This window comes from Saccopteryx leptura, chromosome X, assembly GCF_036850995.1.
Source record: "Saccopteryx leptura isolate mSacLep1 chromosome X, mSacLep1_pri_phased_curated, whole genome shotgun sequence".
NCBI classification, from domain to species: Eukaryota; Metazoa; Chordata; class Mammalia; order Chiroptera; family Emballonuridae; genus Saccopteryx; species Saccopteryx leptura.
Window position 1 is genome coordinate 117,209,247 of NC_089516.1, and position 27,644 is coordinate 117,236,890.

The 27,644-nt window shown below is 38.7% G+C and overlaps 1 protein-coding gene across 4 annotated transcripts in view; it reads right to left on the reverse strand.

The window, feature by feature from the left end:
• The window catches only part of TENM1 (teneurin transmembrane protein 1), a 774,232-nt gene that overhangs the window by 169,699 nt on the left and 576,889 nt on the right, over positions 1-27,644 (reverse strand). For all 4 annotated transcript variants that reach the window (XM_066357037.1, XM_066357038.1, XM_066357036.1 and 1 more), the window contains 3 exons: positions 27,081-27,200; positions 15,049-15,310; positions 12,073-12,340 (listed from right to left, as the gene is read on the reverse strand). In XM_066357037.1, the coding sequence (XP_066213134.1) occupies positions 12,073-12,340; positions 15,049-15,310; positions 27,081-27,200 (650 nt within the window). The remainder of the gene's footprint in view (positions 1-12,072; positions 12,341-15,048; positions 15,311-27,080; positions 27,201-27,644) is intronic.

The window sequence follows — 27,644 nt, forward strand, 5'->3', positions numbered from 1 at the left end:
TGGCAAAGTCATTATAGCCTAAGACTTAGTTTTAAGACTAAACCTTTCCCACCCTTTTAATACTAAGATCTTTTCAAAACTAAGCTTTTCCCCACACCCTTGACTGTTGCATGATGTGAGGTAGCGCACACTTATGAGGAATTCCATTTATGCCTCAGATAAGTGACTTTGTATCAGAGACTTCCTTGTTTATATATTGGCTTAAAGGTTTTGATCTCTACACTAGAAAATGGAGCTGACCAGGGGCTCACTCTCTCTCTCAGCTCCTGCTATTAAGAGAAGAAACAGCCAAGATAGCAGAGTGCTGAAAGAGAAGCCAGTTTGTACAGAGAGAAGAAGATGGGGAACAGAGGTGAATAAGGCTGGTGAGCTAGAAACCTTTGATTTTAGGAATACTCGGATAAGTCAGTGACTTTGGGAGCCCTGAATGGAAAGGGAAGTGTTTTCCCACTGTGTATATTTCTTGCCCACTGGATGCAAGCTAGGATTAAAGCTAATGGCCCACCAGTTCTTGGCTCCATTGTTTCATTACTGTCTGTCTGAATCAAATGCAAAACTGTACAGGCCAGGCGGCTCTGATGGTGATGGTGGCTGTGGCAACTGGCCTTACAGTTCAGAATATTTTTTTCTTATTTTCTTCCTTAAAACCCTAGTTATAATCCAATAAAAAAATGGGAAGAGGACATGAACAGACACTTCTTCCAGGAAGAAATACAAATGGCCAACAGATATATGAAAAGATGCTCATCTTCTCTAGTTATTAGAGAAATGAAAATCAAAACTGCAATGAGATACCACCTCACACCTGTTACATTAGCTATTATTAACAAGAAAGGTAATAGCAAATGTTGGAGAGGCTGTGGAGAAAAAGGAACCCTCATTCACTGTTGGTGGGAATGTAAAGTAGTACAACCATTATGGAAGAAAGTATGGTGGTTCCTCAAAAAACTGAAAATAGAACTACCTTATGACCCAGCAATCCCTCTACTGGCTATATACCCCCAAAACTCAGAAACATTGATACGTAAAGACATATGCAGCCCCATGTTCATTGCAACATTGTTCACAGTGGCCAGGACATGGAAACAACCAAAAAGCCTGTCAATAGATGACTGGATAAAGAAGATGTGGCACATATACACTATGGAATACTACTCAGCCATAAGAAATGATGACATCGGATCATTTACAGCAAAATGGTGGGATCTTGATAACATTATACAAAGTGAAATAAGTAAATCAGAAAAAACCAGGAACTGCATTATTCTATACGTAGGTGGGACATAAAAGTGAGACTAAGAGACATTGCTAAGAGTGTGGTGGTTACGGGGGGGAGGGGGGAGAGGGAAAGGGAAAGCGGAGGGGGAGGGGCACAAAGAAAACTAGATAGAAGGTGACAGAGGATAATCTGACTTTGGGTGATGGGTATGCAACATAATTGAACGACAAGATAACCTGGACATGTTATCTTTGAATATATGTATCCTGATTTATTGATGTTGCCCCATTAAAAAAAATAAAATTATTAAAAAAAACAAACCCTAGTTATGTCTTATGGTCAGGTGCGGCTTATGGAGCAAAAAATACGGTAGACCGTAAAGAAGAATAAAGTACCAGTATATGCTATGGCATGGATGAGGTTTGGAAACATGCTAAATGAAATAAGCCAGACACAAAAGACCACAAATTGTATGATTCTATTTCTTTGAAATATCTAGAATCAGTATACCCACAGGGATGAAAAGGAGATTGGTGGCTGCCAGGGCCTAAAGGGGAGGAAAGAGTAGAGATTGACTGCTGCCATATATGGGGTTACTTTATGGGATGACAATGAAAATGTTCTGGAATTAGAAATTAGTAATGAAAAAAAAGATGATGTCAGAGTAATGGTGGTGTGAGAGATACTCCTGATCTCTCCTCTTGAAATTTCAACAAATTGAACAATTATAACATAGCAAAAAAATCCTAGCTGGGCTTGCAGGCATGCCTGAAAGATCCGCACACTGAATGCACTAAAAGGTGAGATGGGTTGAAAAGGAGGGTGGAAGATAAAACACACTCATGGTTGGCTCTAGAGACAAGAGAAGCCAGAGTGACCAGGTTATTTTTTTCTCTGCCAAGACTAGGGGAGTAAGAAAGCTTAGGCTATGTAGGTTTTATCTGCTGGGATATGAAGAGGGAGGCATGGAGTGACTGGGTCTCCTTCTGATGGAAGGTGCAGAAAGATTGAGGGGCAGAGGGGGTGATACTAAACCAAAGTGGTAGCAGAGCATGGGGTCATGGCCAGTGTTCCTGTGTTCTGCCTGCAGCTCACACTTGGTGAAGAAACAGAGAAAACCAAAGTGCATCCCCCTAGCCTCCCAGATCCCATTTCCCTCACCTCGTGGGTACAAAGAGTGGCAGAGACAAAAACCAACCACTAACTTGCCAGAGACATTTTTTCCCCTAAATATCAGAGGTACTCCATGTCTAGTCCCCTGGTCTATTGAGAAGTGGGGAGGAGTGCTCAGAAGCCTGAGATCACCACTGCTAAAGCTGTGAAGCCATAAAGTTCTCACAACACACCCCACCCATTAATACAACTGCAGCCCCGCCTACATCATTGTGACAACCTCTCAGATGAGGTCAGCCCAGGAATTTCACAGAGCTAAGACTTGTAATACAGTTACATTTAATGGAAGAAAAAGAAAAACATCTTAAAACTGAAAATCTTTTTCCTTTTTTATTTTTCTTTTTCCCTTCTTTTTCTTTTATTCACTTTTTCTCTTTTGGATTTCATTTCTTTAATTTATACAGTGTGTCTGTAAAGTTATGGTGCACTTTTGACTGGTCACAGGAAAGCAACAAAAGACGATAGAAATGTGAAATCTGCACCAAATAGAAGGAAAACTTTCCCAGTTTCATACCTATTTAGTGCAGTTCGATGTGGGCTCACGCACAGATTTTTTTAGGGCTCCTTAGGTAGCTATCCCGTATAGCCTCTACAGACTCGTCACTGACTGATGGCCTACCAGAACGGGGTTTCTCCACCAAACTGCCGGTTTCTTTCAACTGCTTATCTCACCGAGTAATGTTATTCCTATGTGGTGGCGCTTCTTTATAAACGCGCCGATATTCATGTTGCACTTTGGTCACAGATTCGAATTTAGCGAGCCACAGAACACACTGAACTTTTCTCTATACTGTCTACATCTCGACTGGCATGGCCATGGGCTACTCCGCTGTATACACGGTGTTATGTCATCATCTGTGCATACGTACATGCTGCCACATCATCCTACAGAAACTGGGAGGGTTTTCCTTTTATTTGGTGCAGATTTCACATTTCTATCATCTTTTGTTGCTTTCCTGTGACCGGTCAAAAGTGCACCATGACTATAGGGACACACTGTATATTTTCTTATTTTTATTTTTGTGGGTGTTTTGTTTTTGATTTTTTGGCTGTTTGTTTACTGTATTTTTATTTGTTATTACTTTAATTTTTTATATTTTACATAATATTTTTCAATTTTTATTTATTTATTTTTGTTTGAGTTCTTAGTAATACCACTCTCAAATGCCACCAAGGAAGAAGAAATCAAATACTATGGCTGCACAAGACAGACAAGTAATTCAGAAAGAAAATAAAAAATCTCCAGAAAGCAATCTCCATCACATAGAAACCTTGGAATCAAATGATAGAGGATTCAAAATTGAAATTATGAAAATACTCAATGAAATGCAAGAAACACTGATACGCAATTTAATGAGCTCCAAAAACAAATTAATGGACAAAATGAGTACTTCACCAAGGAGATTGAAAGTTTAAAAATAGAGATGAAGAACTCAATACATGAATTGAAGACTGAGGTAGCAAGTTTAGCTAGTAGAACATGCCAGATAGAGGAGAAGGTCAGTGACATCAAAGATAGGCAACTAGAGATGCTACAGAGAGAAGAGGAGAGAGACTTAAAAATTTAAAAAAGTGAAATGGAAAAATATTCCATGTCCATGAATTGAAAGAATCAACATAGTTAAAATGTCCATGTTACCTAAAGCAATATACAAATTCAGTGCAATCACCATCAAAATCCTAATGTCATTTTTTTAAAATAATGGAACAAAAAACCACCAGGTTTGTATGGAATCATAAAAAAACCTCGAATAGCTAAAACACTCCTGAGAAAAAAGAACAAAGCTGGAGGCATTATAATACTTGACTTCAAATTATACTACAGAGCCACAATAATGAAAACAGTATGGTATTGGCACAAAAACAGACATACAGACTGATGGAATAGAATCGAGAGCCCAGAAATAAAACCACATATATATGGACAAATCATCTTTGACAAAGGAGCCAAAAATATGCAATGGAGAAAAGAAAGCTTCTTCAAGAAATGGTGCTGGGAAAATTGGAAAGCCACATGCAAAAGAATAAAATTGACTACAGTTATTTTTCCCTGCACAAAAATTAATTCAAAATGGATCAAAGACCTAAATAAGTTACGCAAAACAGTAAGTTACACAAAAGAAAATATAGGCACTAAATTTATGGACCTTTTTTGTAGAGAACAATTTATGAATTTTCCCCAAAGGTAAGGAAAGTAAAGACAAAAATAAATGAATGGGACTATGTCAACTAAAACACTTCTGCACAGCTAAAGAAACTGACAACAAAACAAATAGGCAGCCAACTAAATGGGAGATGATATTTATAAACAACAGCTCTAATAAGAGGTTAATATCCAAAATATTTAAAGAACTCACAAAGCTCAGCAACGAACAAGCAAGTGATTCAATTAAAAAATGGGGAGAGGAGCTGAACAGACACTTCTCTCAAGAAGACATACAAATAGCCAACAGACAGTGGTGGGATTTAGCCAGTTTGCATGGGTTTGGCAGAACTGATTCCTAATATTTTGTTGAGTTTGGCGATTGATTGTTAAAATGGCACTTGTAATCAGGGTTCTCTCTAAGGTGGGCACCTGGGCAGCTGCCCAATGTGGAAATCACAAATTTATATTTCTTACTTTTTTTTAAATATTCATCTGTGCAACAGCATATTCTAAGCACCCGTAGTAATGTTTGTTTTATTCATAGGTGAAAAAAATTGCAAGTGAGGATGCCAATCAAGAAGCAATTTGGAAATATTTTAAATATTCAATAACAGTTTTATTGTTTTTTGTCAAGTATTATTTAATATTTTCATTAATATTTTAAAACACTTTCTTATAACATAATCTAGTTTTGTGTACCTCTTTTATCGTCCTTATTTAAGTATTAAATGCATGAAATAATAAACTACCTTTCAGTATATTGTTTTTTGTTTTTGTACTTAAAATGGTCATTAGGGGAGAGAACCAGATGTTAAATTAGTTGAATCCCACTACTGCCAACAGGTATATGAAAAGATACTTATCTTCAGGCGCTATGAAAGAAATGCAAATCAAAAGTACAATGAGATACCACCTCACAACTGTTAAATTGTGTATTATCAACAAGACCGGTAATAAGTGTTGGACAGGCTGTGGAGAAAAAGGAACATTCATTCACTGCTGATAGGAATGCAAACTAGTACAACCATTATGGAAGAAAGTAGGGTGGTTCCTCCAAAAATTAAGACTAGAACTGCCATATGACCCAGTGATCCTTCTACTAGGTATCTACACCAAAAACTCAAAAACATTAGTATGTAAAGACGCGTGGACCCCCATGTTCATCGCAGCATTATTCACAGTGGTCAAGACATGAAAACAACTAAAGTGTCCCTAGATAGAGGATTGGCTAAAGAAGATGTGGTACATATATACAATGGAATACTACTCAGACATAGGAAATCATGATGTAGTGACATTTACAAGTACATGGATGGACCCTGAGAACATTATACTGAGTAAAATAAGTAAATCAGATAGATGCAGAAAAGGCATTCGATAAAATACAACATCATTTTATGTTAAAAACACAAAAAAAATGGGTATAGAAGGAAAATATCTCAACATAATAAAGGCCATCTCTCCACTCTTATTCACCGTAGTGCTGGAAATTCTAGCCAGAGCAATCAGACAAGAGAAAGAAATAAAAAGCATTCATATTAGGAAAGAAGAAGTAAAGGTTTCACTTTTTGCAGATGATATGATCCTGTACATTGAAAACCCCAAAAACTCCACAAAAAGACTCCTAGAAACAATAAACCAATACAGTAAGGTCGCAGGACACAAAATTAATATACAAAAGTCCATTGCCTTCCTAAATGCCAATAATGAAACATCAGAAAATGAGCTAAAAAAACAAACAAACCAACAATCCCCTTCATGGTTGCAACAACAAAAAAATAAAATACCTAGGAATAATAAACATAACAAAGAGTATAAAGGACCTATATAATGAAAACCACAAAGCATTGTTAAGGGAAATTGAAAAGGACATAATGAAATGGAAAAATATTCCTTGTTGCTGGATAGGAAGAATAAATATAGTCAAAATTACTATACTACCTAAAGCAATATACAAATTTAATGCATTTACCATCAAAATTCCAATGTCATTTTTAAAGAAATGGAACAAAAGATCATCAGGTTTATATGAAACTATAAAAAACCCCAAATACCCAGAGCAATCCTAAGAAAAGAGAACAAAGCTGGGGGCATTACAATATCTGACTTCAAATTATATTATAGAGCCACGATAATCAAAACAGCATGGTATTGGCAGAAAAATAGATGCTCAGATCAATGGAACAGAATAGAAAGCTCAGAAATAAAACCACATGTATATGGTCAAATAATTTTTTATAAAGGGGCCAACAACACATATTGGAGGAAAGAAAGCCTCTTCAACCAATGGTGCTGGGAAAACTGGAAAGCCACATGCAAAAGAATGAAACTCAACTACAGTTTGTCTCCTTGTACTAAAATTAATTCAAAATTTATCAAAGACCTAAATATAAGACCTGTAACAATAAATTACATAGAAGAAAACATAGGTACTAAACTCATGGACCTTGGTTATAAAGAGCACTTTATGAATTTGACTCCAAAGGCAAGGGAAGTGAAGGCAAAAATAAATGAGAGAGACTACATCATACTAAGAAGCTTTTGCACAGCAAAAGAAACTGACAACAAAACAAACAGACAGCCAACTAAATAGGAAATGATATTTTCAAACAGCACAGATAAGGACCTAATATCCAAAATATACAAAGAACTCACAAAACTCAACAACAAACAAGTAAAGGATCCAATAAAAAAAAATGGGAAGAGAACATGAACAGACACTTCTCCCAGGAGGAAATACAAATGGCCAACAGATACATGAAAAGATGCTCATCTTCATTAGTTATTAGAGAAATGCAAATCAAAACTATGAGATACTACCTTACACCTGTTAGATTAGCTATTATCAGCAAAACAGGTAATAACAAGTGTGAGAGAGGCTGTGGAGAAAAAGGAACCCTCATCTACTGCTGGTGGGAATGTAAAGTAGTACAACCATTATGGAAGACAGTATGGTGGTTCCTCAAAACATTAAAAATAGAACAATCATATGACCCAGCAATTCCTCTACTGGGTATATACCGCCAAAACTAAAAAATACTGGTATGTAAAGACACATGCAGCCCCATGTTCATTGCAGCATTATTCACAGAGGCCAAGACATGGAAACAACCAAAAAGCCCTTCAATAGATGACTGGATAAAGAAGATGTGGTACATATATACTATGGAATACTACTCAGCCATAAGAAATGATGGCATCAGATCATGTATGACAACATGGATGGACCTTGATAACATTATACTGAGTGAAAGAAGTAAATCAGAAAAAAAAACAAAACTAAGAACTATATGATTCCATTCATAGGTGGGACATAAAATTGAGACTCAGGAACATGGATAAGAGTGTGGTGGTTGGGGGGGGGGAGGAGAGGGAGGGGGCGGGGGGAGGGAAGGGGCACAAAGAAAACGAGATAGAAGGTGACGGAAGACTATATGACTTTGGATGATGGGTGTGCAACATAATCAAATGTCAAAATAACCTGGAGATGTTTTCTCTGAACCTATGTACCCTGACTGATTAATGTCACCCCATTAAAATTAATAAAAAATAAAAAAGGTAAAAAAAATAAGTAAATCAGAGAAAGCTAAGAACTATATGATTTTACACATAGGTGAGATATAAAACTGAGATTCATGGACATAAATAAAAGTGAAGTTGTTATGGGAAGGGGATGGGGAGAGGGTGAGAGGAAGGGAGTAAAAAGGGACAAATATAAGGTGATGGAAAATTATTTGACTTTCGGTGATGTGTATACAACATAATGAACAGTTCAAATGGTATAGAAATGTTTACCTGAAACTTACGTACTCTTCTTGATCAATGTCACATGTTAAATTTAATTTTCTAAATAAATTTAAAAAAATTAAAAAAGCCTGACCAGGTTGTGGCACAGTGGATAGAGTGTCAGACTGGGACACAAAGCACCCAGGTTCAAAACCCTGAGTTGTTCGGCTTGAGTGGGGGCTCATCCAGCTTGAGCATGGGTTCACCAGCTTGAGTGCATGGTTGCTGGCTTGAGCGTGGGATCACAGACATGACCTTATTGTCATGAGCTTGGGCCCAAGGTCACTGGCTCAAGCATGGGGTCACTTGCTCTGCTGTAGCTACCTGGTCAAGGCACATATGATAACGCAATTAATGAACAACTAAGGAGCTTCAACCAAGAATTGTTGCTTCTCATCTCTCTCCCTTCCTGTCTGTCTGTCCTTATCTGTCCTCTCTGACTCTCTCTCTGTCTCTGTCAAAAAGATATTGGTGATGGCTATAGCACACTGTGAAAATGCTAAAAAACAGAGAATTGTACACTTTAAATGAGTAAACTTTATGGTATGTGAATTATATCTCAATATAGCTGTTATTTTAAAAAAAGTAAAATTGAGTTGCATTTATGTGAACCCTGGCAAAAATGACAGCTGTATACTGTCCTGATCAGCTCTTTATGAGCGTATGGGTTAAACTGTTAAGTGTCATACTTTAGGAGTATTTTAAAAAAACAAAACAAAACAAAAGAGACCTCCAACAATTCAGCAGGCATTCTGAGAAGGCTCTCAAAGAATTGGAGAACAAAGCCTTATGGAGAAAAGTTAGAGGAATGTTGGATTATTCTAATATAGCAGAGCATTTAGGACAATGTCCTGGAGAGGAGACTGTGAGGCTCTGAGTCATAGCAGAAATCAGATGTCACGCTCACAAGTGTTCACTGCAGAGAGTTGAATGAAGGGATTATTTACAGAGGCTTGAGCCAAGGTAGGGGAATTTAGAAGAGATGGTGACTCATCCAGGGACTGACAACACTTGGGAGCTTTCTGGGGAAGGAAGGAGAGGGAAAGATGACACAGGAGACCAGAACAAGCATGCGGATTTGGAGGAGAAGCTATTGGACAGTAGCTGCCCTCTCCTAACATACCTACTGTCACAACTATTAGAAAGCAGAGAGCAATAAATACCCTCACCTCTTCCATCCACCCTGTAGCTTCTGGATGGTTCTACCCACTCACTAAATCAAAAGGGTAGTCAGAGAGCAAAGGAGTCCAGGCTATGCAGTCCATGGAATCCAGGGTCTCAAAGCACAGAGAAGGGCAGGGTAGAGGGGTGGGTGTGTGTGTGTGTGTGTGTGTGTGTGTGTGTGTGTGTGTGTGTCTGGGGAGGGAAAATAGAGAATAACTAATATAACACGTACCTGTTATAGCCACAGTTCCCTTCTTAGAGAAGCTGTGGTAAAAAAGAAACAAAAAAAAAACAAAAAAAAACACAAAAAAACAAACAACAACAACAAAAAACAAACAACAAAAAAAAACACCTGCATCGAGAATCTGTGCTTTCAACGTTGGATCCCAATATGCTTGCCAATGCCAAAGTAAAAAACATACCAGTGACTGACATTTGTTGAGCGCTTCTCATGTGTAAGGCACTTGACATTATTCACCTCATTTAATCCCCCTGACATAATAAGCTATAAGTAGCATTCTTTTTGTGATTCTCATTTTATAAATAGAGAAACTGTAGCATTTAGAGATGAAGTAATTTACCCAATGATGACTACCTAGTAAGTAGATAACAGATGACCTAAACCCAGGAAGAGAGTCTGGCTCCAGAGCTGTTCTCTTAACCGGTGGTTTCCAACCATTTTACACTTGAAGACCAGTTAAAATACAAGAATTATTTTGGGGACCGCTAAGGGAAAATCATCCTGAGAATAAGTAAATTCACCTAAGATGATTGGGTCTATAACCTTCATACAACATCAGAGTGAACCAGTACAGAATTTCTGGAGGACCAGCAGTTGAAAAACATGGCTCTTAACCACCACACCCACTGGAACAAGGATTGAGCAGGACTCCATAAGCTGGCCAGCAACCCTGGTGATAGCCTAATGGTAGAGCTGTGCCTTACAGAGGGGCTTGCTACTCTATGGTAACTGGCTGACACAATTGGATATTCTTTCTAAGAAGAACATGAATGCAAGATACAGAGCAAATCACCAAGCCATGGGGTTCAAAGAGATGAGAGAAAAGGAGGTCAGTTTGCATGGCAGAAAAAGGGATGAGTTCAATCACCCGTATGGCAGAGTCACCACTGTGGGAAACAGTGGACTCTTGCTGCAGAGGGGACAACTAGAACTATTGTTACGTTGATACAATAGAGGCTGACCTTCTGGAACTACAATGTATCCTGAGCAAGGTTGCAGTTTGGTGAGGCCTGTCTGCAAGGCTGCTGTTTCTTGTTCTTTCTTACTTTCCTTTGGGTTCTTACAGTAATTCCTCACTAAGAGAGGAAATTTGAGCACAGTATGTTCCTTGCACACTAACAGACTTCAACAGAGATAAGTTATTTAAATATATGAGGGTCTGTTGGGGAAAGAAGAGTCACCAGTCTCTTCTTGTTTTCCTTGTATTTTCCTCTGGAAAGAAAGAGAGGAAATTGACACATTGCAGTCTAAAAAATGTAGGTCAGTTACATGGGAGTTGTACTATGATCGACACTTCCAAGAGAGGATATGAAAACGTCTCTTCTGGAGAACTTTAAAAATAGTCTTCTCATCTATCCAGGGGTGGTTTCCATGAGATACTGCCTGCAGGCACAATGGCTCCCAACTGAGGTTCCACAAACCTGTGTCAGGTCCCTTTGAAGTTCTCACTGTCATCCTCAGTGTGAGGGAAATAAAGATATTGGATTCTCTCTCTCTGCCTCTCTCTTGCTTGCTCTCTCTCTCTCTCTCTCTCTCTCTCTCTCTCTATCAGTGTTAGATTGCTTACTGTCATTTCTTAAGACAGACTATTCCTTTTGTTGGTGTTAAAGTATCCCTCCTTTATAAAGTTATGGTAATGGTAGGCGACAGTAGATTATAGTTTTTTTTTTAAATAGCTTTACTTAGAAAAATAAAAAGTTAGCAAATTTTTCTCAGTCTCATTCTTTAAAAAATGTCATTTGTCTGAGAGAACTAAATATCTGAAAACTGTAGGCCCAAAGGACTTCTTAATGTCTATGCTATCTCTAAGGTACTAGGTTTGAAAGTCTTGAGATAACAGAAAATCAAAAGAACTAGAAAGACAGGATTATTTTTTTTATTGAACCTACCAAAGTAGCAATTAAATGGAGTCTAATCATCTTAGACATAAAAGGTAATAAGGGTAGATGCCTCTAAGTTAAAATTTTGTGGTTTTTACTAAGTGGAAACGACAGTCTAAATGTCAAGCACAAAAACATGGCCTATAGAATGCCATTGTTAGTTAGAATGCATAGTTATAGTTAGAATGCACAACTCAGCTCTGGAGACAGTTACAAGTCAGAGAATGTGAGTCCACTGGTGTGCAGCAATCATGAAAGGGGAACTAAAACCACTTGAAGCAAGAACGTGTTGAAAGGAAACCTTAAACAGGCCCAGAGGAAGTTTGTAAATAAAAAAAAAATGCCTTAGATTCTTTAGATAGAAGAAAACCCATAATTACTCCAAATACAAATTAGTAAGCAGTTGGCACTTTCTGTTTTGTGACTATGTTACTGCTATTTACATAGAATCATTTCAACATACCTAAGGCCTCTGCCAGGCCCCAAACCTTCTGTCCATAGATGTCAGTCTTGTTCCAAGCAAATGTGTAGACAAGATTAATTGCAGCAGGAAACCACTTCTGGGTGAGTCGACCTTCCACAGCAACTGTGAGGTGGACTTTAATCATCCCCACGGGGATGGTTGAATGTGTCAAGAGGATCCGTAGCAGGGTTTTATACCCTGGGGTGCGGCTGCTCAGGTAGCTCAGCCTCACAAAGCTGGAAGGGATGGGGATCTCCTCCTGTACAACCTGGAAGAAGAAAGCCAGATTGTCAATGGTCACAGGTAGACAAGTATACTGTGGGCTTTACTGGCTTAGAAATGGGTCAAAGAGAGGGCTTAAAGGGAGCCATGGATGTCAAGCCTTTTGATCCAGACCATTGGGTTTCAACCTTTTTACACTTGGTAACTGTTGAAATAGGAGAATTATTTTGGGTACCGCTAAGGCAGAAATCACCATGAGCATAAGCAAATTCGACTAAGAAAATTGGGCCTATAATCTTCATACAACATCAGGGTGCTTAACTCTTTTGCAGAAGCATGACATTTCTGGTGGACCAGTCTGCAAATGAACTGTTGAAAACACTTATAGAATCTTCGTGAGGCTGTGTGACCACAGGTTTTGAATTCTGCACTGAATCAGCATGGAGACAAGATGTCCAGTCAACTCTGAGGACTGTCTCCTTTTCTGCTAGCCAGAGAATACTGTGAGAAGAACAATTTCAGTTTTTCAACAGTGCTTCAAAAATTGCTTAGTAGGAGTTGGAGATTGCACTGTTGAATGTCAAGCAATTCTGTGCCATGGGCTCCATTAAGTGATCATACACACACACACACACACACACACACACACACACACACACACACACACACACACGAAATCTTATTCCATGTATTAAGTCATATATCACAAAACCATTGCTGTAATCCTTATTCGGGGCAGGCTCTCTAAGAGGAAGGTCTCTAGAAACTGGCTTAGCAAGTGATATTTTATGACGGAGATTATGGATTCCCTAGAATTAATCTTTACTGATGCAGTTAAACTTGTCTTCTTTGGAACTCTGGAATGACCCTGAGGGCCAAATTTTTAATCAAACTTTGCTTACATATTTCTCCGTGCCTGGATGTACCAATAGCTGAGAAGCAGTTTTTCCAAGTTGGCATCGTGACTGAAAAGCAAATAACTCCCAATAACTCCTCTGCAAATTTTATACTGACCATTGGTCCCAGAGTAAAAATACCACTTGGCTTCTTTAATGAATTGTCATTATTTATTTCTTTATTAGCACATGTAGAGTTAAAAACCAAAAGTGGTCACTGAAACCAAATTTTACATTTCATAACTTTCAACTTCTAAAAATATAGCTGAAGAAAGAGATTATCCTATTCAACACATTTAAAGTGACACAGACAGTATGGATATTTTTGTGCCCTCATTCATTTTTAGGTCAGAACCCTGTCCCTTCTTCCTTTTTCCAAAGTAGTGTACACAGTAGAACTGGATGTTGCACAGGGTATCTCATATTGTTCAGGATTTCTGATCATTCTCTTCTTTGAGAGCACAAATTCCTTTGTCTACTCATTGGCCAGTTTTTTTTTTTCCTTTACATTAGCTATTTGATACCAAACCTGTCCATTGGCTCTTTCTTCTTCTTCATTTATTGGAGAAGAGAGAGAGGGAGAGAGGAGAGAGAGAGAGAGAGAGAGAGAGGGAGAGAGAGAGAGAAAGAGAGAGAGAAACACTGATTTGTTGCTCTTGTATTTGCCCTAACTGGGAATTGAACCTGCAACTTTGGCATATCAGGACAATGTTATAACCAACTAAACTACCCAGTCATGGTGGTTTTGTGTTCTTATGTGGTGGCAGAGGCACAACAAAGAAAATTAGCATAACAATGATCACTTTAGTATTTCATTTCCCCAAGGAAACATGTAATCCTAGATCAGTTTGAAAACTTTTGTGCTGAAAGAGATCCATACTTCCTAATGACATCTGTGAAGGAATTGGCATACCAGTCAAATGTACTCATTAAATACTATCCTGTTTTTTTACTTCCTGAAAAACAATGGAACTGACAAAAATGGCAACTCTTTGTATGCTTTTTCCTGTAAAGCACTATATTTTGTGAGTCTTTCATACGTGGTATCCTATGGGCACTGCTGATAGTTGTTTGGAATGTTGTGATGAAAGAAAAGCTAATTCAATCCTGGAATGCCCATTTACTTATTTTTGAGTTTATTTTTTGAATTCTGCATCTCTATGACCTGAAAGTCCATTTTGGTGGCTTCTACATTTAAGTATAATTAACCTGTTTTTACAGTGTCATGAGAGAATTGTATCATGACTTAATTATTGAAGGTAAAATATTGAATTCTCAATAAAGAAAAAATTTCATGAATACTGAAATATCAAAGGTCAACAGCATGTTCCTTTGATTATAAAGCTTGAACACTCAAAAGTGAAGCTTTAAACAAAACCCACAGCCTTGAAAACTTCTTTCACTAGACACAGCTAAACAAGAGGAATTGTCATGACTTCTAAGAACAATGACAATAGATACGAACTTGACAATGAAAGAAAATTAGATTGTTTAAAGGGCTTTCATTTCAGAAGCACAAAGGGCACCACACCTTCTTGATTATACTGTTATCACAATTGAGCCAGCTAGTTTTGTTCCTTAGAGCACAGTGTTCATTAGGTCAAGGTTTGGGGTTTAACACTCATGACAGCTAGTTCATCTTGCTTTGTTCCATGGCCGCAGACAGTGCCCTATAGCCCTGGTCAATCACTTTGCAAATGTGTGCCAAAGAAATTATGACTGAAGGCTTCTTTTAACAAATGAAGGGCAGCACATTATAGGACTGGTAGGAGTACCAGGAGCAGGACTCTAGCTAGTATTCACTGTTGAGAACCCCATGACACTATGATGTTATACATTCAAAGGCCTATGTACTCACCTGCAACTCAGGGACAATCGTTCCCCTTTCTGGACAGGACCCTCCAAATGATGTGAGCGGTGAAGGAAGCACAATAGGGTTTGGGCTGATAAAGTTGGAGATATCACAGGACGGTAAGTCTGATACAACCCTCTGCATGGTTACTTTCTCCACCACAATAAATTGATTCCAAGGCAACCAGAGCGTCCTCTTCTCAGACAGGAAAGGTGAGCGATCAAAGATTAAGATTACAGAGATACCACCGACAGCTACGAGGTCAAAGCTGAGAAAGAAAATTTTAAAACAGTTTTAACCAAATGAACAACCAAATTATAGTTAAAAATGAGTATTTTTGGTGTGCTTTCTTTCTTTTGGGAATCAACTATATCCACTCACATTCTCTATTTTATAAATTCCCTCTAGCTTAATATTCATTTTACAGATGACTTCCTTTCACTATCCAGTGGACTTCTGAGAAAAAAGTTCCGATCATCAGTTGATATTCACCCTAAATTTGTAAGCCAACTTAATATCATTTTCAACAAATATACTGCATGTATTTTTCTGCAAAGCCAAATCTGACATCACCACTCCCCTTTGTGCTAGAGATAACTGAAAGACGACAATTTAACATTCAGCAACATCTTTAAGCTAATGCATTATTCATCCTCAATGAAAAAACTCCTTTAATGCAACTCAAGAAGAGTCAGGAGTCAAAAGGTTAAATATCTTGTACAGGATCACAGACACAGTGCCAGAAACTTGACAGTGTCTTTGTGATGGCATCTGGAGAAAGATGCCAGCACAGGAAAACTGTTCAGTGAAAGCTGTTTGAACAATACCATAACTGAACCCTCCGCATCTGGCTAACTGCTTTCGCTCCTGATTCTATTTGAACTCTAGATTTAGGATTTCTGGTCCCCTCTAGAAAGCCTCTTGGTCTTCTTCTGTAAAACAGTCTGTAATGGATTCTGTCTTTCTTCATTGACAACTCCTTCCATGTCTCCAACAAAGCAAGACTGCCTCTCTTGCAAGCGCATCTTACATGACTTGCACTGGAGTGTAAACAATTCAGGCTTCAGTCTATTTTGCACTAGATGCTTCTACCTTACTTCTCTTTAAAGTATGTGATGTCTTTGTGATAATGTACTGGAAAGCATTCAAAAAGCATAAAATACTATAGAAAAGTAAGATAATAATAAATTATCATTATATCTTAAAAATGGATATAGGGCAAGATGATGTTTCTTAATAGTCAAAGCAACTTAAATCTGCATAAGAGAAATGCAAACAATTGCTTGTATTAAAAAATTCTTTCTGGAAATAGAGCAAAAAATCATCAGATTTATATGAAACTATAAAAAGCCCCGAATAGCCAAAGCAATCCTAAAGAAAAAGAATGAAGCTGGGGGCATTACAATACCTGACTTCAAACTCTATTATAGGGCCACGACAATCAAAACAGCGTGGTATTGGCAGAAAAATAGACACTCAGACCAATGGAACAGAATAGAAAGTCCAGAAATAAAACCACATATATATAGTCAAATAATTTTTGATAAAGGGGCCAACAACACACAATGGAGAAAAGAAAGCCTCTTCAATAAATGGTGCTGGGAAAACTGGAAAGCCACATGCAAAAGAATGAAACTGGACTACAGTCTCTCCCCCTGTACAAAAATTAACTCAAAATGGATCAAAGATCTAAACATAAGACCTGAAACAATTAAGTACATAGAAGAAGACATAGGTACTCAACTCATGGACCTGGGTTTTAAAGAGCATTTTATGAATTTGACTCCACAGGCAAGAGAAGTGAAGGCAAAAATTAATGAATGGGACTACATCAGACTAAGAAGTTTTTGCTCAGCAAGAGAAACTGATAACAAAATAAACAGAAAGCCAACTAAATGGGAAATGATATTTTCAAACAACAGCTCAGATAAGGGCCTAATATCCAAAATATACAAAGAACTCATAAAACTCAACAACAAACAAACAATCCAATAAAAAAATGGGAAGAGGACATGAACAGACACTTCTCCCAGGAGGAAATACAAATGGCCAACAGATATATGAAAAGATGCTCATCTTCTTTAGCTATTAAAGAAATGCAAATCAAAACTGCAATGAGATACCACCTCACACCTGTTCGATTAGCTATTATTAGCAAGACAGGTAATAGCAAATGTTGGAGAGGCAGTGGAGAAAAAGGAACCCTCATCCACTGTTGGTGGGAATGTAAAGTAGTACAACCATTATGGAAGAAAGTATGGTGGTTCCTCAAAAAACTGAAAATAGAACTACCTTATGACCCAGCAATCCCTCTACTGGGTATATACCCCAAAAACTCAGAAACATTGATACGTAAAGACACATGCAGCCCCATGTTTATTGCAGCATTGTTCACAGTGGCCAGGACATGGAAACAACCAAAAAGCCCGTCAATAGATGACTGGATAAAGAAGATGTGGCACATATACACTATGGAATACTACTCAGCCATAAGAAATGATGACATCGGAACATTTACAGCAAAATGGTGGGATCTTGATAACATGATATGAAGCGAAATAAGTAAATCAGAAAAAAACAGGAACTGCATTATTCCATGTGTAGGTGGGACATAAAAGTGAAACTAAGAGACATTGATAAGAGTGTGGTGGTTAGGGGGGGGAGGGGGGAATGGGAGAGGGAAAGTGGGAGGGGGAGGGGCACAAAGAAAACAAGATAGAAGGTGACAGAGGACAATCTGACTTTGGGTGATGGGTATGCAACATAATTGAACGACAAGATAACCTGGACTTGTTATCTTTGAATATATGTATCCTGATTTATTGATGTCACCCCATTAAAAAAATAAAATTATTATAAAAAAAAATAAAAAAAAATTCTTTCTGTAAAACACTTTTTGAATAATAAAATGCCCTGATTGGTAATCAGACTTAATTATGGCTATCTCACCACTCCTTTTGAATGACATTTATTTATTTATCACAGTATTACTGTAAAGCCAGTAGCCAGGGCCACCATCACAGCAGCCTGGCCCATGCAGGTTCGCATTGGATTTGGACAGTTGGTAAAGAAACAACGGAGCCAAAAACTGATGGGCCATCATTTTTAATCCTAGCTTGCATTCGGCGGGCAAGTAAAAACACACACTGGGTTCCAAAACCCACTCACATTCAGTGCTCACAAAGCTACTGACTTATCTGAGTTTCCTAGAATCAAAGGTTTCTAGCTCACCAGACTTATTCACCTCTGTTCCCCATCTTCTTCCTTCTCCTTGCACAAACTGGCTTCTCACTCAACACTCCACCATCTTGGCTGCTTCTCCTGGCCTCCTCCACGTGGCCTTTCTCTGCTCTCTGCTCTCTCCTCTCTTCTCTTAATGCTAATCTCAGGAACTAAGAGAGCAAGTTCCTGTTCTGCCCTCATTTTATAGTGTAGAAATCAAAACCTTTAATCCAATATACAAAATAAGGAAGTCTCTGATACAAAGTCACTTATCTGAGACATAATTGGATTGCACCACCCCACATCAAAAAGGGTGGGAAAGGCTTAGTCCTAAAACCAAGCCCCAGGCTACAAGAATCCTGCCTGCCCACAGCCCTCAGAGACACACATTAATATCACCTGGGCTATGGCCTCCAAGTGGGCAGCACCATCTTTAACAAAGTGAGCATAATATATTTTATCTGCTCAACAATTACCAATCGTGTCTTGTTGAAGAACTCTTCCAGGTAAAGATAAGTGGACAGTAAAAAAAGATGGCCAATACCGTATAGTTTATCGTTACATTTTTTCAGTCAAGTAGCTGTAATATTAAGGCAGTTTCCAAAAAGAGGATTTGAAGAACTGCATTAGCTACAGAAAAGAATCTAGGTTTGAACTAAAAAAGGAAAACCCAAACCGCTTATGGTTTAAGACAGAGTGGCTGAATTCATGATAATATAGGAGCAGTTTAAGGCCAAATATTGTGGGAAAAATCCAAAGTTACTTGTCAAGAGACCTTTCCTCTAGTTCACATTCTACACGATTTAACTCTGTGTCCTTGGGCAAATTTATTTGCTTCACTCAAACCTTAGCTCTTAACTTAGCTCCTTAAAATTGAAGTGCTTATTTAGTTGAAAAGAAAAACAAATGCAAACAAACAAACAAAACTGAAGTGCTTATTTATTTGAAAATAAAAACAAATGCAAACAAAATTGAAGTGCTTATTTATTTGAAAATAAAAACAAATGCAAACAAACAAACAAAAAACCCCAAACAAACTATCTACTATTTTGGAATGGTTCTCTACTTCTAGAAAGATTAAGCAGACAAGAGAGTCTTCTTGTTTTGCAAAAATAAAAAATAAAAAATGTGGTCTTGACCTCATACACACCTAGGTTCACACCAGCTCTGCCATGTTAACTTTGTGTCTTCAGGCTAGTTACTTAACATCCAGGAGGGTCAGGTTCCTCATTAGTAAAATGGGCTGATATGATCTATCACTTAGCTACTACATACTATAAATGAGTGACAGACTGAAGAGTGAAGCATATATTAGGGGCTTAACAAATCTTAAGTTTCTTCTCAGATCAGATGTAGTGATTTCTTAAATTTAGAGGTGTTTCCTCTTGTACTTGAAATAAACTCTAGGCCAGCTTTGGGTTATCTCTATAAGCAGACCTGATTTTGAAGTTTTCCTGGAAACTTCCCTTAGCTTCCTGTGATGATCAGTTTTCTGTGTCAACGTGATGGGGCTACAGTGCCCAGTTATTCAATCAAACACTAAACTAGGTGTTGCTGCTGAGGTATTTTGTAGATATGGTTAATATCTAAAATTAGCCCTTGAGGTAAAAAAGATAAACCTTGATAATGTGGGAGGGCCTCATTCAATTAGTTGGAAAACTTTCTGAGCAAAACTGCAGTTTCTCTGAGGAGGAAGTAATTATGTTGCATGACTGTAGAGATAACATCAATTATTTTCCATAAGATTCCAGTCAGCCGCTTCCCCTAGTTTTTGGATTTGCAGTCCTCACAATCACCTTAGTGAATTCCTCAAGATCTCCTTTTCTCTCTGCTCGAATTCCTCAAGATCTCCTTTTCTTTCTCCTCTCTCTCCTCTTTCTCTCTCTTACCAGCGTTGTTTTCCTGAAGAACTTTGACTGACTTCTCCTCTTCCCACCTAGCTGTTACATACAGTAAACACTGTCTGGTTAACTCATGCCATGGAGGCAGAAGGTGGATCTGTGGCTAGAAACTAATTGGAACCATTCCAATGCCAAATAAAATGCTTTCTGAATAATTAATTCTTTTGGATTTCCCCCACCACAATGATCTTTATTGAAATGGGTCATATAAAGTCACATGAGAGATAGAGCATAAAAGACCAAAGGAAGAGGATGGATTAGTCTGGAGGCTGTTGTCAATCCATAAGTCAAACCAATCCTATGGTAGATAGGAGACTACTAAGGCCTGTGCAAATGCTTACTTTTGCCTTGTGGTGTCTATAAGTGAACAAAGTGCTCCTTGAGGAGAATCTGAGGGAACCCTCCCTTCATCTTATAAGTCTTCCAAAGTTCTTGACACCTTTAATGCTTCTCAAGAATCACCTCTTTGACTTATTGCTAGCTGAAATATTTATAAACAGTTTTCTTTCAACACTCAACTGAGCACCTGCTCTCTAACTAGGTGGTGGTAAGTCAAAGAAGATAAGAGCCAGATTACTTGGGTTCAACTTTTGGGCTCTACCTTTATTAACTATGTTAATTTGGATAAGCCTTTTCATCTGCCAAATGGGGAAGAGGATAAGAATGATTTTCAGCTTATTAACTTGTAAGGATATAAAATAATGACACTCAAGCCTGACCAGGTGGTGGCGCAGTGGATAGTGCATCAGACTGGAATGTAGAGGACCCAGGTTTGAAACCCTGAGATTGCTGGCTTGAGTGTGGGCTCACCAGCTTGAACATGGTGTCACTGGCTTGAGCATGGGATCATAGACATGACTCCATGGTCACTGGCTTTAAGCCCAAGGTTGCTGGCTTGAGCCCAAGGTTGCTGGCTTGAGCAAGGGGTCACTTGCTCTGCTGTAGCCCTCTGGTTAAGGCACATATGAGAAAGCAATCAATGAACAGCTAAGGAGCCACAATAAAAAAAAAATGATGCTTCTCATCTCTCGTCCTTTCTGTCTATCTGTTTGTAAAGGCAGGAGCCACGGCTAGAGCCACCATCAGAGCAGCCCGGCTCATGCAGGTTCGCATTGGATTCGGACAGTCGGTAAAGAAACAGCGGAGCCAAAAACTGGTGGGCCATAGTCTTTAATTCTAGCTCGCACCCGGCGGGCAAGTAAAAATACACACTGGGCTCCAAAACCCAGTCACATTCAGTGCTCACAAAGCCACTGACTTATCCAAGTTTCCTAGAATCAAAGGTTTCTAGCTCACCAGACTTATTCACCTCTGTTCCCCATCTCCTTCCTTATCCCATATACAAACTCTACACAAACTGGCATCTCACTCAGCACTCCGCCATCTTGGCTGCTTCTCCTGGCCTCCTCCATGTGGCCTTTCTCTGCTCTCCTCTGCTCTCTCTTCTAATGATAATTTCAGGAACCAAGAGCGCCTAGTCCCGTTCTGCCCCCATTTTATAGTGTAGCTTCACAACCTTTAATCCAATATACAAAATAGGGTAGTCTCTAATACAAAGTCACTTCTCTGAGGCATGATTGGATTGTACCGCCCCACATCAAAAAGGGTGGGAAAGGCTTAATCCCAAAACCAAGCCCCAGGTTACAACAATCCCCAACACACATTAATATCACCTGGGCAATGGCATCTTTAACAAAGTGAACATAATACATTTTATCCGCCCAACACTGTTCCTCTCTCTGTCTCTCCCTATCTCTGTCACATAAAAAAAGAAAAAAGAATGACATTAATGGAAATGCCTGGCACACCATAGATATTTATACTTATCTCTTTTTTCTTTTAAAATTGCATTTTTTCCATTTTCTGATTCTTTGTCCCCTCCCAATCTGCATATTTATTCTTCTCTTCCTTTTAAAGGTTGTAAGGCCAGGAGCCGCCATCGTGGCCATTCACATGCAGGTTCCCATTGGATTCAGGCAGACGATAAAGAAATGGCAGAGTCAGAGGACGGGGGGCCATCCTATTTATTGGTGTCTCACCAAGATAGGCAAACCACAAAAGAAGACAAGGGAAAAGCAGAAAACCAGCTCTTCCCATGAAGGGCAAGGGTTCAGGGAAGCCCCTGCAATTGTGATAGCAGGAACTGTGTGTCCAAGCTCCTGGTCTGTCCCACTTTATAGTGTAGAAAACCAAAATCCCTTAATCCAATATACAAACAAGGAAGTCTCCGATACAAAGCCACTTATCCAAGGCATAATTGGATTCCTCATGAGAGTGCACCACCCAGATCATACAATCAGTCAAGGGTGTGGGGAAAAGCTTAGTCCCAAAACCAAACCCTAGGCCACAACGACCTGGCCTGCTTATAGCCTGTCCCCCACACCCAATATAAATCACAAGCGAGCAAACATATATATCATATTTACAAACTTATTTGACCAACAAAGGTCCTTATAGTCCAGTCCTATCCTTCCCTCTTCTTTTTATGCACCATGGGACCTACACTTTTCCTGTTTCTTTAGGAAAAGTTGTCAATTAATTTGTTCAAATGGATGATGTAAAGCCAGTGGCCAGAGCCACTATCGCAGCAGCTGCCTGGCCCATGCAGGTTCGCATTGGATTCGGACAGTCGGTAAAGAAACAGCGGAGCCAAAAACTGGTGGGCCATAACCTTTAATCTTACCTTGCACCCGGCGGGCAAGTAAAAAATACACACTGGGCTCCAAAACCCAGTCACACTCAGTGCTCACAAAGCCACTGACTTATCCGAGCTTCCTAGAATCAAAGGTTTCTAGCTCACCAACCTTATTCTCCTCAGTTCCCCATTTCCTTCCTTATCCCAGATACAAACTCTACACAAACTGGCATCTCACTCAGCACTCCGCCATCTTGGCTGCTTCTCCTGGCCTCCTCCACGTGGCCTCCTTTAGCTGCTGGCTCTACTCTCTCCGCTTTCTCATGCTAACCTCAGGAACCAAGCGGGCAAGCTCTCGTTTTGCCCCCGTTTTATAGTGTAGCAATCCAAACTCTTAATCCAATATACAAAACAGGGTAGTCTCTAATACAAAGTCACTTCTCTGAGGCATGATTGGATTGTACCGCCCTACAGCAAAAAGGGTAGGAAAGGCTTAATCCCAAAACCAAGCCCCAGGCTACAAGGATTCTCAACACACATTAATATCACCTGGGCGACGGCATCTTTAACAAAGTGAGCATAATACATTTTATCTGCCCAACAGATGATAATGAGGGTAATTATTTCCATATCCCACATAAAATATTTGCATTTAACAGGGTCTTTGAGAGAGTCAATAACTTAACCCAAAGAAGTGGCATCTTTGGTGAGAACTATAGGTAGAGCAGCAATCCTGCGGGATTGAGAATTGGAGAGAGGGTCTTGCATATCTGACAGCACCTTGCATGTCACACTCTGTCCCACTAGGTATCTAAATGCTGATCTCCGCCTTTGTATAATCTTTTTGCTCTCAGGTCTAGCTTTCTTATGGTATACTCCTTCTGAAATGCATTCACTCAATCTGTGGAAGCAACAAGCAAAGACATAAAATGGAAACTCCCATCACACTGTCACTTTATGTCCAAGAAATGACAATGGGACAGTCTGGTTGGCATTCAAGGCACAAACTTTGAATGCTGACACCCTTTATGGAGCCTGAGGGGAGAGTTATTGCCAGAGGGGACTCTGACTAGCAACTATCATCTACACAAACCGAGTTTTCACAGTGAGATAAGGGAGAAGGGTCTTAGCATTTTATTTAACCTAAAAACACCAAAAATGCCTCTCTTTAATGTTTTCTATAAACTGGATACAAATTTGTAGACTTTTTAGAGATAAAGCTTCTTTGACGTTCTCTTGTGGCTCTCAAATTAACTCACTGAAACCTTTGTACACAAACTAAAAAAATCCTGAGGGCCCATCAGTTCTCCATGAGAAGTCAGATATCCCTGAGGGCACATTCTATTTAAAGAAATAATCTATTTCTCACTTTCTGGATCATGGCTGAACATGCTGGCAAGGGAGAGGCTGGTTCCATGTACTACTCACTGGTGAGTGAACTACTGAAATTCCATTATTCAATATAATTGGGAGAAAGGTCCATTTGAATTACTAATAAGCTGATTACGGAATATTGAAAGGAAATATAGTTTGGTTTTTGACAAAGACAGAGAGGGAGTCAGAGAGAGGGACAGATAGGGACAAACAGAAAGGAGGGGAAAAAGATGAGAAGCATCAATTCTTTGTTGCAGCTCCTTAGTTGTTCAGTGATTGCTTTCTCATATTGCCTTGACCCAGGGGTTACAGCAGAGTGAGTGACCCCTTGCTCAAGCCAGCAACCTTGGTCTTAAGCCAGCGACCTTGGGCTTCAAGTCAGTAACATTGTGTTTCAAGCTAGGGACCATGGGATCATATCTATGATCTCATGCTCAAGCCCGTGATCCCTCTCTCAAGCTGGTGAGCCTCTGCTCAAGCCAGCAACCTCAGGGTTTTGAACCTGGGTTTTCCGCATCCCAGTCTGATGCTCTATCCACTGTGCCACCGCCTGCTCAGGTGGAAATGTAGTTTTTATTGCTAATGTATATATGTATAAGTAATGTATACATGTTAGTATGTATAGTGTGTGTATATATAGTTATGTGTATATATATATTTTTCAGACTATCTGCATTCAGAATAGTTCTGCTGAGCTTGTTCAAATAAATAGATGGTTAGTTAATAAGTAATAACATTTATATAAAAATCCACATGATTTACTAAAGTATTTTTTTAATTTTCATTGATTTGAGAGAGAAAAAAAGGAGAGAGAGAGGTGTTAGAAAGGAGAGGCTGTGGGGGGGAGGAAGAGAGATAGAAAGAGAGAGAGAGAGAGAGACATTAACTCACTGTTCCACTTATTTGTTCTATTTAGTTGTACATTCATTGCTTGCTTCTCATATGTGCTCTGACTGGTAATTAAACTACAACCTCAGCATGCCAAGACAACATTTTATTCACTGAGCCACACAGTGTTGATTTAAAGTCTTAAGAACAGTTTCTTATATAGGTTAAAATTCTTTGTTATTATCTTCTTGAACAAATTTTTATAAGCATGTTCTTGACAAGCAGTTGAAAAAATAAATTCAGCAGAGCCTGAGTAGAATAATTAACAATTCAGAAGTGGTTAGAAATTGATTGTAGGTTCTTGAAATGAAATAGTTTCTCACACTGTGATAAAACTCCAAGCCAACAGGTCTCTTTATGTGAGTATTGAAGTGGCTTATTATGAGCATGTCATTTTAAGAGTAGCCACCTGCAGACTAGGGCACCGCAAAGCCATTATTACAAATATTCCTGAGAGTCATAAATAAATACCTTTAAGCTGGACACATGAGCCTATTGACTCAAATATTCTGAACAAATGTCTATCTAAATGACAGCAACAAAAATATTTTTGTGAGCAAATCCTTTTCCAGGAGGAAAAGATTTTACCTACTGGTCTTGCTTACAAGATCTCTGAGAATCTTAAGAAACCCATAAATAGCTGCCCTGTGGTTGGTACTTAAGGTTAAATCACTATGGTTATATAGACATCAAGGGGAGTTGGTTAGGTGACCATGCTTGTCAACCAGTTGCAGCCACTAATGAAATAGGCAGTCTAGAAAAAATACATTTTATTTACTTATTTTTCATTTTCTTTTTTAAAATTTAATTTACTAGGGGTGACACTGATTAATAAAATAAAATAGGTTTCAGGTGTACAATTCTATAATATGTCAATTGTGTTCACCAACCCAAGTCAAGTCTTCTTTAATTGCCATTTGTATTCCTTATTCCCTCTTTTACCTCCCCACACACCCCTTTTGCTCTGGTACTTGCCATACTGTTTTCTAGGTCTATGAGGCTTTCTTTTCTAATTAATCCCTTCCCCTATTTCATTCAGCCCCTTAACCCCATCTGCTCTGACAGCTGTCAGTCTGTTCTCTATATCTATGAGTCTGTTTTTCTTTTGTTTATTAGTTCATTTTGTTAATTAGATTCCATAAAAAAGTAAAATAATATGGTACTTATCTTTCTCTGACTGGCTTACTTCATTTAGCATAATACTATCCAGATAGGAAGGATGCATTTAAAACAAACAAGTCTTAATGTCACTGAATTTGATACTTTGGGAAGAAACATTTTGGACATATTCATTTTTAAATAGTTTGAGGCTGTCATGGAGGAGCAGCCTAAGTGTTTCATGGCTCTCTCTTTAATACTTGTATCACTTCACTGATTTTTTTTATTAAGTGAGAGGTGGGGAGGCAGAGGGACAGACACCCATATGTGCCCTGACCGGGATCCACCCAGCAAGCCCCCTAACAGGTGATGCTCTGCTCAACTGGGGCCTCTGCTCTGTTGCTCCACAACTGAGCTATTTTAGTGCTTGAGGTGAGGCCATGAAGCCATCCTCAATGCCCAGGACCAACTTGCTCAAACCATTCAAGTCATGGCTGTGAGAGGCAGGAAAGAGAGAGAAGGGGAAGGTGGAGAGGTGGAGAAGCAGACGGTGCTTCTCCTGTGTGTCCTGATGGAATTGAACTTGGTACTTTTAAATGCCTGGCTGACACTCTACCACTGAGCCAAATGGCCAGGGCTAAGTTTGAAACTGGATTTATAAATAGAATTAGATGAAGGCTAGAAAACTTTTCACATGACAAAGGTTTCAAGAACTCTTGAGAGTATAAGTACAGGGTTAGAAGAGAAATTTAGCTTGATTTAAGTGGGGAATAGAGGAAACAAATATCACCAATCACTTTTACAGATACAGCTAGAAGAAAAATGAGCTTACAAACATTATATCCCTCAAGGCCTGGTTTCATTTATGTTTAGAAGGCAGTATTTGGCCCCTACAATGATCAGAAGCAATATTGACCTACCTTCCATCTTGTCGGCTGATAGTAAACCCATAATCACTGTGGTGCAGGAAACTAACATTCACCCCTACCAGAGGGGTTCCATCCACGGCCACCACTTGGCCTCTAATCACACAAGCACGCCTGCAACACAAGATCAAAGACAAATATAAAAGCATGTTGAAACTAGATTCTAGAAGCCAAGTTGAAGGAACTTTGGAAAACACAGTTAAGAATTACAAATAAAATAATTTCACCAACCTGTGGTAACTACTAACATATTGAGGGGGTATCTGTATCTTCTTTACCTATTAAAATTGGGATTATACTGGGTATAATTTTATATTCTGATATGTTTAAGTTAATGGTATATTGTTAATACTGTCTAACATAATTAGAAATTCCTTAATACAGCATTTCGCTGTTATATAAAATATCCTTAAATTGGTATTCCTTAACTTGTTTAAGCTCTTCCCAGTTTTAGGACATTTCACTGTTTCTTGATTTTTTTTCCTGCATTGAATTTTTTATTATGATTTCCATGGGAGACAGTCTTGGTTGTAAGAATATATTTTTTTCTGTTAAAAT